General features: G+C 38.3%; 1 protein-coding gene across 4 annotated transcripts in view; it reads right to left on the bottom strand.

The window, feature by feature from the left end:
* The window catches only part of RAPGEF5 (Rap guanine nucleotide exchange factor 5), a 261,457-nt gene that overhangs the window by 161,515 nt on the left and 86,980 nt on the right, over positions 1 to 12,962 (bottom strand). For all 4 annotated transcript variants that reach the window (XM_035253670.3, XM_035253669.3, XM_017975260.4 and 1 more), the window contains exon 7: positions 2,793 to 2,841. In XM_035253670.3, the coding sequence (XP_035109561.2) occupies positions 2,793 to 2,841 (49 nt within the window). The remainder of the gene's footprint in view (positions 1 to 2,792; positions 2,842 to 12,962) is intronic.

Here is a 12,962-nt window from a genome sequence, read left to right as displayed (position 1 = left end):
TTTTTTAAAAAAAGCAATGCAACATATACTCTTCTACCTTACTTTTTACATGCATCTCTTCAGACCTCCAGCCATATAAACCTACTGGATTAGAGTCACTGGAATGTACTGAACAGCCGCTTTCCTGAAAAACCATGAATTTATGTCCCCATCCTTAGTGTAAGTGCGTAAGGTCACTTTACTCTGTCCCTGATAAGTTGCCAAAACTGTATTCACACTCCAAGCTCCATGGATCAAATAAGTAAGGAAAACAGCCATGCTACTCTCATGCAGTGACATCACAACATAATAAAACTGACTTCACAGCCGTCTTTGACATTATACAATCTAACATGTATGGGTCTTGCTTGCTCATCTTCATCTCCCTTCACCTCCAGAAAGTTCAAACTTCTTAGTCTGATGTTGAAAAGCTACCTCTCTCTGTCTCATTCACTTGCCTCCTTGCAGTCTGTCAAACCCATCTGGCACAATGTGTCTGCCCAAATGCTTTGTGGTTAGCCACAGGGCTCACTCCCTCACTGACTTCAGGTCTTGGCTCCAAAATCTCCACATCAGAGGCCTTCCCATCCAACTCCGTGTAAATCACCCACCCTCGTCTCTAGCCTCCCTATCTATATTTACTTTCTCCTTCTCTGGCAATGACACACTCTAAGTTTTTTATTACTTCTCTACTTTATTCAGAAATTTTTAAAAATCAAATCCTATCCTTCAAGATACTCATCTCAACTTGTACGGACTGTACATTTTGTCTCTTTATCATGACAAGAATCAACATCAGCTGTAGCACAATTTATTTCTAGGCACTCCTTCCTACAATCTTTTTTTTAGAGTTCCTTTTTTGATAAATAATAATTGCAAATATTTGTATGGTACATATTTTAATACATGCAAATATTGTGTAAGAATCAAATCAGGGTAGTTGGGATAACCGTCACCTCAAACATACATCATTTGTATTGAGAATATTTCAAATCTTCTTTTCTAGATATTTGGCAATATACACCAAATTACTGAGAACTATAACCACAATACTGCGCTACTGAATAGTAGATAACTTACTCCTGTTCCTAACTGTAGTTCTGTACCCATTAACCAACTCTTCATCCCTCCTGCCCTTGCCAGCTTCTAGCAACCACCATTCTACTCTCTACTTCCATGAGATTAGCTTTTCTTACTGCCACATTTGAGTGAGAACATAGAGTATTTGTCTTTCCGTGCCTAGCTTATTTCACTTAATGTCCTCCACGCTTATCCATGATGCTACAAATGACAGACTTTATTTTTTATGGCTGAATAATATTCCATTGTGTATATGTGCCACATTTTCTCTAGCCATTTATCTGTCGATAGATACTTAAGTTGATTCCATGTGGTGGCTATTGTGAATGTGCTGCAACAAAGAGGGGAGTGCAAATATCTTTTTGATACACTGATTTCCATGGGATTGCTGAATCATTGGGTAGTTCCATTTTTACTTTTTTAAGGAGTCTCCATGGCATTTCCTACAGTGGCTGTACTTTACATTCCCACCAACAGTGTACGAGAGTTTCCTTTTTTCCATATTCTTGCCAGCATCGATTACTTTTCGTCTTTCTGATAATAGCTATTCTAGCTGGGATGAGATGAAATCTCAATGTGGTTTTGATCTGCATTTCCCTCTTGCAATCTTTATTGACGTCCTTTCTCTACCTTGGCCTTCATCTCTGCAAATATAATGCTATTCACTGAGGAGCCTTATTCATGCCACCCTCCGTTCAATACCTTGCATCGTCCTCCCCACTACCTGTATAGCTTCCAGTCTCTGTGTCTTCAACATTTGCCAAACCAACAAACTAACATGAATATAATAAGCTAATTCACACTAAGATGTGTTTGGTTCAAATAGTAACTGAGGAAAAAGTCAAATTCTTCAAGTTTCTAACTTGAAAAAGAAAGATATAAAATGTACAGTTTGTGTTCCTGAGACATTTCCATTCCATCTTATTTCTTCAAATTTGGTCATCACTTTGATTTTGTCATCATCTTTCCACCTGAAAAGTCTTAGTCTAGTTGAATATTATCCAAGAAGTATCTCCCTTCTGATTTTCATTCCATGCAGCACTGACCTCCTCCCTCCGAAGGGAGGAACAACAAAGGATGCCTCTTCCTGACATTTCTCCCATCTAAGCAAGCATTTTTCTACTTCAGTGAGTCTCCATTTCATATTGAATTCTAGCAGGCTGTTTTTTTCTCCTTTAAAATATATTTGAAAGCCCCCTTTTTGTTTCCACATACTACTTCCACAGATTACATACTATAGGTATGATGAATCCCAGACCTATCAATCAATCCGACGAGTAATATTTGCTTTGAAATGTCTTTAAACAATTCAATTATTTTTAGAAGAAATTACTTTGAGACTTTTTTAAAGCCTTATAAAAAAGACCACCTCTATAATATCCATGGTCCTTTGTGGTATAATACAAGGTGATCAGCTTACTTTGTCATGTACCTACAAGCTTTTATGAATGCAATGGACTACAAACATATTTTTAACTTTAAATTTCATTTTTTCTTAAGATAAAATAATAAATTAGAGCAAAACAGTGACATTTTATCTTAAAGAACCACATATAATAACATCTGTTCTATTTTGATGGTAGAACAAATGATTTAAAAAAAAAAATGGTGATAATTCTTTGCATCCCTCACCACAACCTCCTCAGATACACTCAACTGCACACTACCAGATGATATGTGAAATGTCCCCAAAGAATTAGAATCTTCCTCCAGCCCCATAAAGGACTACTTACCAGATTTCCTTGCTTTCAAAGCAATTACAGCTGCTAGCTCTCTCTGCACCTAATAAAATAGTAGGGGGAAAAATCAAATTAGAAGAAGAAGAATGTAGCCATCAAAAGCAGTGCTTTGTTTTTAGATATGCAGCCCAAATTAAGAGCTGTTGAAATTGAACCTAAGTTTGCTGACATCACTCTTTTGTTTTTAGTACATGGAAAAACCTCTGCATGGGAACTTTTGGAAGAAACATACTGAGTTACTTTTTTAAAAGTTAGACAGTTGCCAGAATGTATACATTGTAAAACACTAGTACTTATGTCATGATAACGGAAAGTACCTAAAAAAACATTATATAACATTCAGATATAAGGCAAATACGAATTAAATCATTAAAATATATATGACACCATAACAAAGATTAAATATTATTTATCCCTCAAAGATGCTAGTTTATACAAAAATTCTAGTAAAGTTGATATAACTGGTTTAACTGGACCTCTGCTCAAATATAATGAATGTTCACTGCAAGCCTGACAGGTTTAGAGCAACCCTTTTGGATAATATGCCACATAAAAACAAGCATCATCAACTCACAGGGCAGATGAATTGGGAATAGACTAGATGACCTTTAAAATCTTAAATGTCTTAAACCCTACTTACTTGTCGAAAGTTTTTAGCACTTAATCTCCCTCTCATCCTTCCCACTTTGAACACTTAAATCCTTCCATGAAAACATTTTCAAAGCAGAACACCAAACAGTGACAAAAAAGATAAGCACAGTCACTCTCAAAGACAACATGAGGGTAGCAATAAAAATTCCATAATGAGGAAGCTGTCTCCCCTTCAGGACACAATCTCTCAAGTTCAGAAGTGTATGTGTTCAGGTGTTTGGAGCTGGTGATGGTGATTTTTTTTGAGAGGGGTTGGGAATGTCAGGCAGCTGAATATACTATAGTAATGACACTTTAAAGAGAGAAAAAGGGAGTTCAAGGATAAATTGCAGATTTGCTATTCGGATTAATTTAATCTACATTCATTTACCAGAAGGCAAGAGTAGCAATATGCTAGACCCTGAGACTCCACCTAGGACTGCTTTCCCAATGGCCAGGGCATCATCACCCCTGCAGAAGGCAGCTTGTCCTATGTGCTGTCTTTATTGCCACACTTTCCCTGATATACTAGTGTGAAAGTCACTTAATTCTAGTCTGCTAGAATTCAATTATTTGAAACCTCAAGTCTCTGTCATGAAAATTACACAGCAATGAGAAGACAATCAGTCCCTCTCCAACCTTAGGAGCTCTGAAAATGCTCACAGTTGGAAAGTTTACAGTTAAAGAACTTAGCATGGCTGGCACGGTGGCCTGTAATACCAACACTTTGAGAGGCCGAGGTGGGCAGATCACGAGGTCAGGAGGTCGAAACCATCCTGGCCACTGTGGTGAAACCCCAACTCTACTAAAAATACAAAAATTTGCTGGGTATGGTGGTACATGCCTGTAATCCCAGCTACTTGGGAGGCTGAGGCAGGAGAGTCGCCTTAACCTGGGAGGCAGAGATCACAGTGAGCCGAGATCACACCACTATGCTCCAGCCTGGTGACAGAGCAAGACTCCGTCTCAAAAAAAAAAAAATTAGTAGGAAAAGAATACTGAGGCAGACAGAGTAATGAACAATCACAAGAAAACCTTTATAAGTACTGGTATGTGAACTCAAATAAATTAAAAAATATCAATTATTGCATATTTTACAGATTTTAAGATGTTTGTAAGGTTTATTGTAGTATTATTGGCTCTTTTTAGGATTTTCTTCCTTCATAGTGTCACAAATATTTGGAGTTGAAACAAAGAGGCAGATCATAAACATTCACTAGGATCCTGTCCATGGTTTCCAGATGCTGTGACCTCCCAGGGAAAACCCCACTGTGGCTCATGCACAGGGAGAAGGCAGAGATGGAAAATTATGCAGGAGGTGGATCACTTAATTAGCTCACAAAGGATCAAACCATCTTCATCATCTTCTTTTCATTTTCCACACCTGAATTCCCTTTATGGGATTCTCAGTTTTTTCTTTTCCAATTTGAAAATGGTGCCCCAAATAGAAATAGCTCAGAAAAGCAAAGTATTATATTCCCACCACTGTAGAACACTACAGCTTTTCAAAGAGTTGACAGAGAAAGAAAGGAAAGAATGAGATGAGCAAGCAAAAAACGGAGCATTTCCAGGCACTGGGATGGTGAGAGATGGGCAGGGAGTAAGGCAAGAAGAACTTCACCATTCAACTTAGAACCTAGGCTGCTTTTTTATAAAAAATAAATGAGATTACTGTACTGCACTATACTACATCCACTGAACCTCTGCCATGGGAGAATATGAGTATTTTATGCGAAGTGGGATGTATGATATCTTCTGTGTTTCTGCACTAGGAAGGAAAAAGGTTTTAACAACAACAACAACAACTCAAGAGGTAAGTTAGTCTTCCTAGAAGACACAAAGGGGAAAGTGCTCATCAAGCCAAGCACAAACTGGGCAAGATCCCATGATACGCTACCATAGCATCTTCACAGTCCTTTTTTTTTTTTTAATGCCCTAGCAATCAATTAATTAATCATTAAAAGTTGTGTGACTAATGACTGCATTTTGGCTGGAAGCTCCACTGAGGCAGGGACCTGTCTGCCTTTTCTTCACATTATCCTGGGCAATTGACACTCACTCATTAGCCCACAAGAGATGGCCAAAGAGACAACCCTATTTATACAGAGACAGAAGGAGAAAATAAGGAAAGGACCCAGGGGAGAGAAAAGGCTCCCCAAGAGAGGACAATGAAAATTCAGAGAAGGCATTCCCTTGTCATAAACTATCCCTAGCAGAAATCTTCAGAACATGTTAGAAGGATTCAAAGCTGCCTTTGCAAATAATTGTTAGGTTTATATAAAATTGAATTGAAAACCAAAACTGTGAGGAATTACATAAACAGGGACTATACTTTTATTTCTTTAATTATTATTATACTTTAATAAGTTCTGGGGTACATGTGCAGAACTTATTAAGTTCTGGGGTGCATGTGCAGAACATGCAGGTTTGTTACACAGGTATACACATGTCATGGTGGTTTGCTGCATCCATCACCCTGTCATCTACATTAGGTATTTCTCCTAATGCTATCCCTCCCCTATCTCCCCACCCCCTGCTATCCCTCCCCTAGCTTCCCACCCACCGACAGGCCCCAGTGTGTGATGTTCCCCTCAACAGGGACCACACTTTACTTTGTGTGCTAACAAAGGGACCTGTTGGCATTGGAAAAGAAATACCCATATTCCAGCGCCAGCTGATCTTTCAAGTAACTGGGGCTCTGGCTGACATTCTGACCACCACCTCGTAAGACACCCTGAGTAGGAACTACTTAGCTAAGATGCTCCTGGACTCCTAACATAATAAATACATGTTGTTTCAGATCTCTAGATTCTGGAGTCATTGGTTATGCTGAAAGGTCTTTTATAGGAAAATTATGATTTTTCTACCGTAACCTAACTGTGTCGTTGGCTAACCTGAGTTCCTCTTGCCAGGTTAGGCTTGAGAAATGTACCAAATGTAGTAGAACCACGTTCTGATACTGGCAATTGTTTTTATCCAATGAAGATATAAAACCATTACCTAGGTAATCAGAAAAAAGAATGCATCGTCCTTAATCTGACAAAAAGAGTAAATTATCAGCTTGGCTATACCTATCATAACCCTTCCCTGCTATAATCTATAACTCCTTTTCTGAACCCCCTGGGACTAGAGATATTTCAAAATTCAAAATTTTACACATTTTAGAAAGGTATCTTTAGCCAAGTCTGGGGCAGCAACTTGCAGTCAGATATATTAACATATCTTCCATGAATTGTATTACTATTCAAACCAAATGGGATAAAGGAAAACTAGAAAAAGCCTTGAGTTTTGCCACAAAATACGCTCAGTTTTGGTTGGATTTTGCCACAATTTAGCTATGAAGAGCTTTTCTACTGTCGGGCTATGAACAAGGGACTGTACACCTCTACTAGTCTTACATTACAGTTTCCCTCCCTTATCTTTTTCTCATGTTGCTTCTTTTTCAGTTGCTATTTAGCCACTACTTTTTGTCTATTTACTAAAAAATGCTTTCTTTACTGGGTGCAGTGGCTTGTGCCTGTAATCTCAGCACTTTGGGAGGCCAAGGCAGGTGAATCATGAGGTCAGGAGATTGTGACCATCCTGGTCAATATGGTGAAACTCCATCTCTACTACAAATACAAAAAAATTAGCCAGGAGTGGCGGCATGCACCTGTAGTCCTAGCTACTCAGGAGGCTGAGGCAGAATTCCTTGAACCCAGGAGGCTGAGGCAGAATTCCTTGAACCCAGGAGGCGGAGGTTGCAATGAGCCAAGATGGCACCACTGAACACCAGCCTAGGTGACAGAGAGACTCCATCTCAAAAAAAGAAAGAAAGAAAGAAAGAGAAATAGAGAGAGAGAGAGAGAGAGAGAGAGAGAGAGAGAGAGAACGAAAAAGAAAGAAAAAGAAAAATGCTTTCTTTATATAGAGTGAGTTTTCATCTAGTTCAGCAGTTCTCAAACCTGATTGCACATTAGAATCATTTGGAGAGGTTTAACAAAATATTGATATTTGGGCCACAACTAAATCAGAACCTCAGGGGAAATGATCCAGGCATTAGCGTGTGTTGTTGTTTCCAAGCTTGCTAGGTGGTTCTATTGCAACCAGGGTGGGAAATCACTGCTCTATTCAACAAGTATCTTACTTTCTCCAAGGCCCCATATTTTGACCTTCATTTCAACTAAAAATTTTAATCTGTACTTTGTCCTCCTCTAATTTTATTCATCTGTAAAGGAACGTGGCCTCCACTATATTTAGATATAAAAATTACACAATAATCCAATCAAGTGATGAGATTCACTTACTGCAGTAGCAGTTCAACAGACAAGATTTATTCAAGTTCAAAGAAAATTGCAAGGAAGCTTTTTAAGAAGCTTCAAGTTTAATTTAAAATATAGTTTACTCAATATAAAACAACTGCAATTCAAAACACTTGCAGCTGACGGTTATATTTGGCCTTGTAAATGTCTAAATCGAGGATGATTAAGGGACTGATAAAACATATCCCTCTCCCCTAGTTACCCATCAGAAACTACAGTCAGAAAATTTTTCCCTCTCCCCTAGTTACCCATCAGAAGCTACAGTCAGAAACATATTGAAATGTTTTGGCTTTCTATCTTGCACAAAGATACTATGGCTGTTCACAAAGTAGCCTTGACATTCAGTGAGAATCAGAGTCAGTCTTATGTACAGCGTTCTGTCTTCTTTCTCCTCTGGCACTTATAGTGCCTTCAGTCTTAAAATCCAAAGGCCCCAGACCTGTTTTGCATCACTCATGTAAACTCTGAGTGACAGAGAGATTCTCCATGGGAGAGGTTAACTGAGAAGACATGAGCAGGCTTCCTGGAAGAAGAGGCCCTTGAAAGCAAGGTATGAAGCTCAATAGAAAGTCAAGGAAAGTCATTTTGGGAGGATAGAGCAATATTAGCAAAGGTCTTAGTTACTAAAGGGTTGTCCTTACAAACTAATTTTTAATAGAATTGCTAATTCACAATTCCCTAAAGACTTTTAGTAAATCGATTAATCTTAGAAGCATTTAAATTTTGATGCCATGATAGAAGTGTTTTTAAAATTCAAAACCTATTTTTCTCAATTTCCTAAGCTAAATGTAAGAAGAAATGTAATCTAATATTCTTCCATGTTTTATTCCCCAAAAATACAACTTTTAAGCCATTATAAAATGTTAAGCTAGTATAGAGTTTAGGAAATCTAGAAAAAAAATAAATAAATATGCTTCTTAATCATTTTTTATTTTCTTATTTTTTTTGAGACAGGGTTTCACTCTGTCACCCAGGCTGGAGTGCAGTGGTACGATCTCAGCTCACTGTAACCTCCGCCTTCTGGGCTCAAGCAATCCTCCCACCTCAGCCTCCTGAGTAGCTGGGACAACAGGCTCCTGCCACCATGCCCAGCTAATTTGTTTGTATGTTTTTGTACAAATGGGGTTTCACCACATTGTCCAGGCTGGTCTCGAACTCCTGACCTCAAGTGATTTGCCTGCCTTGGTCTCCCAAAGTGCTGGGACTGCAGACGTGAGCCACTGTGCCCAGCCAAGAAACTACTGTTCTCCACCAAATTGTTTATTTAATAGACATTTATTTCCACAATAACTGCTGTCATCACATCAAAGAGGTGTTTGTTAAGCATGCTGTGATGATAAAATGTATCTATGCTTACTCATCTGTTTCAAGGCACTAAGGGGTATCTTTTAAATCTCTTAAATAGACTTTCTGTGGAATGCAAACAAATATGCATATTACTGTATTGTAACTGAGATAATAGCTGGCCATTCCAAGACTAATATATGTAGAAGTGATCTGAAACTAACGAAATGAACTGGAATAAAGTCTTCTACAGATTTTAAATGTCTACTAAGTCTGCTACAGACACACCTAGTGAGATAGAGGTTCACCTTAAAAAGATCTGATAGTTTGGTTGAGTACAAGCATACTATGAGTTAATGGGAGTGGGACTACTTAGAATGGATAATAGAATTTTTAGAAATATTACTAGAGGTGTGACATTCAGGTCACACAAAAAAAATGGACTCCAGAAAGATCAACATCAGGACTGTATTCAGTTTTGTTAAGGTCCATGAGGAGCAGACAGTATCCACAGGAGGACAATCAGGAGATAGTCACTTCCTGGTAGCTCAACTTAATGAACATAGCCATCCTCATTTACCTTGTCCTCTGCACAATTTGACTATTACTCACTCCCTTTTTCTTAACCATTGGATTATCATGGCATTCCATGCTCTAGGTTTTCTCCTTCCTCTCCAGCTACTGCTTCTCTTCTCCCAAGGCCTTCTCTGCCTTTTATAAAGATTTCAATGTCCCTTAGTGGTTTATCCTCAAACCTCTTGACCTTCTTCTCTTTCCATTCACTCACATGACTTCAATTATATTTGCATGACCAGTCTATATATCCTGGGCCCTAGAGCCCGTAGCCATCTACATTCTGGACCTGAAAGTTCCACTTAGTGGCTCAAACTCAACATTTCCAAAGGTGAATTCACTTTTTCTTTTTTTGAGACTGGGTCTCACTCTGTCACCCAGGCTGGAGTGCAGTGGTCCATTCATAGCTTACTGCAGCCTCCATGACCAGAGCTCAATTGAGTCTCCTGCCTCAGCCTCCCAAGTAGCTGAGAGGACAGGCATATACCACCATGTCTGGCTAATTTTTTATTTTGTTTATTTGTAGAGATGACATCTTGCTATGTTGCCCAGACTGGTCTTAAATTCCTGGGCTCAAGCAATCCTCCTGCCTCAGCCTCCTAAAGTGCTGGGATTACAGGAGTGAGCCGCTGCCCCCAGCCTGAAGTCACCTTTTTACCACTTCCCCTGCACTCCACAAATTTGCTCCATGAATGGCACCATCACATATCATAATCTCAAGCCAGGAGGTAAGGTATCCCTGAGCTATCAGCCCATCAATGTCTCCTACTCAGATCTCCATCTCTAAATTTTCTCTCTCCATTCTGTATCATTCTCTACTCTGTAGGCAGACTAAATAATCCTAAAATAGAATTTTTATATTATTATATCTTTTCCCAAAAACTTCTTCAAAGATTTCTTCATGACACAATGACAGAGTCCAATGTCTGATACTGCATATATAGTGTTCTTCTGGTCTAGTCTTCAGAATCATCTCCATTCCTCCTTCCAAAATCCATTCTCCAAGCTTATTAAAATATGACACTTGCGATTCTCTGGATGGACTATGCTCTCTCTTGCCCCAAACCTTTTCACATGTTCTGTCTGGAATGCATCCCCACTTCCCCACCTCCCCACCTTCCCACCTCCCCACCTTGTCTGGCTGTCACTTACTTGTCATTCAGATTCCAATTTAGGTACCATCTTCTCCTGAATGCCACTCACCTCTCCTGTGTGAAAGTCCTGTTTATACTCCAATAGCACGCTAGACTTGTTTCAATTACAGCACTTATCACATTCTAATGAAATCTCCTCTTTAGCTGGAGGGCTCAAAAACTAGATTAAATGCCCACTGAAATGGACTTCTTTATTCATCATTATGACCTTGACTCCTGGCACCATTCCTGGTATACATGTTTGCGATTAAGAACACAAGTAAAATGTTTACAGTTGTTACTGGGAAGGTGTAGGGGGAACATGATCATTAACTTCAAGTATTTGAAAGTTTGAGGGTGAAATTCAGCCCAATGGAGAGAAGCTACAAAAAGGCATGTTTTAGCTCAACAGAAGAACTTTCAAATACCCAGAACTGTCCATAGTGGAAATGGTCTATTGAATTTGTGAGATTCAATAGGAGATACTTTACATGGGAAGGTATATATCAGAAGTGCCCTAAGGATTGTTCTAAAGATTTGTTTTAAGAGTGCCTTCTTTCCTAACCACCCCACTATCAAAAGAGAACAAGCATGTTCTCTTTGGAGACCATGGGGTTTGTTCATGTCACCTGGGGAGCTGGTGACATCTGTCAGCCTGGAGTTGAACAGTTGGTGATGTTATGGTCATCTAATCCACCCGACAGAGATGGAGGTGGTGCAAATCTGAAGGAATAGATAAAAAATAACTGTTGGAAGCCATTTCTTGTTGAGGAAATCTCATGAATTTTGTGGAGACTCCTGCAGATGTTATTCCTACAAATAACATGAGAAACAACAGATGTTTACAAGAACTGTGAGAAGAGCAAGCTAATGACACTAACATCTTTTCAAAAGAGGAGGTACACCTGTGTCAGTTTTCAGAGCTGCTCTTACAACCTCTGATGGGTAATTTCTCTGAAGCCCTAACTGCCGATCAACATTAATTCCCTGATAAATAAGACTTCATATATAAGATATATTTTAAGGAAATAAATCCATATTGGAAGTTTTCGTTTTTGTTATAATAATGAAATAAAACATTCATTAAGTTTACATCATTAAAATTTTAATTTTTATGTTTCAAGTTACTTTTTTTTCATTTTCTGGTAAGCCCAGTGTTATCAATCTACAAAAGCTCATAAATGATACTCAGTTAATTTAACAAAGCATCTTCAAAGCCAAAATATAATTTTAAACTCATGTCTTACTATGTCTTTTATTCTATGTCACATACCATTCCATACATGTCTTTTCCCAATCATCATGCCCTTTGGAGATAAGATTATAAACTATAGCAATTGCATAACTAACTACATCAACAGTCAAGTCCGAAACATTCTAGGAATCTCTCATTTGTAGGGACAGATTCCTGTAGAACTTTGTAGAGATGGTACATTACAAAGACTGATAATGGGATAAACTCAGATCAGCAAAGACTGTTTCCAATTAGAAAGTCTACTCATAAAAACTGCTAACAAGTGAAGCCTTCTAGAAAAACAAGATTCAGAACCCAAGATCAAAAACTCTTAAACCAGAGTAGGAAATCTCTACTTATTTTATGCCAACCTTGAGAGAAGCTGTAGATTATTGATGGTGGGGTGGAGTCATAGTCCTCTACCTCATTGGACTGCTGTGAGAGTCAGATAAATTAATATATATAAATCATCTGGACTGACTGATCTGACACAGAGTAAGTGCTATTTGAGTGTTAGCTATTATCATCCTAATCACATTATTAGAATATAGTTGAGCTGAATGACAGAAGAAAGGACATATCCAGTCTTTAATTGCTTTAATACTGCATAGGTTTAAGCCCCTTCTTTTACGTAAATTATAAACTCTTTCACAATCAGTATTTCCTCCATTTATTATATTTCACCTGCCTAGCCCAGTCCCATTTCAACTAGCATAAAAGGGACTGAAGCATTTCATTGAAATGTTGTAAACAATGATTAAAGTGATTTTTCAGACTTTACTTTAAAAAAGAACTTATAGATTTCCACAGAAATCTGAAGACTTTACAAATGTATGAGGGACAGACGTTAGGTTTCAAAATTCACTTTGAAATGTCAGAAGTATCAATCAACTTAAGTAGCTGTGCCCTGGCAGTGTCTGACATTCAAAAGAGAACCGCTGTATTATGAATTAGGGGATTATGGGTTCAAATTCAAATTGAATTCCAAATTCAAACTCTTGTATTCAAC

This window comes from Callithrix jacchus, chromosome 11 (assembly GCF_049354715.1).
Source record: "Callithrix jacchus isolate 240 chromosome 11, calJac240_pri, whole genome shotgun sequence".
In the NCBI taxonomy this organism is placed as follows: Eukaryota; Metazoa; Chordata; class Mammalia; order Primates; family Cebidae; genus Callithrix; species Callithrix jacchus.
This window is presented reverse-complemented; position numbering and strand designations above follow the sequence as displayed.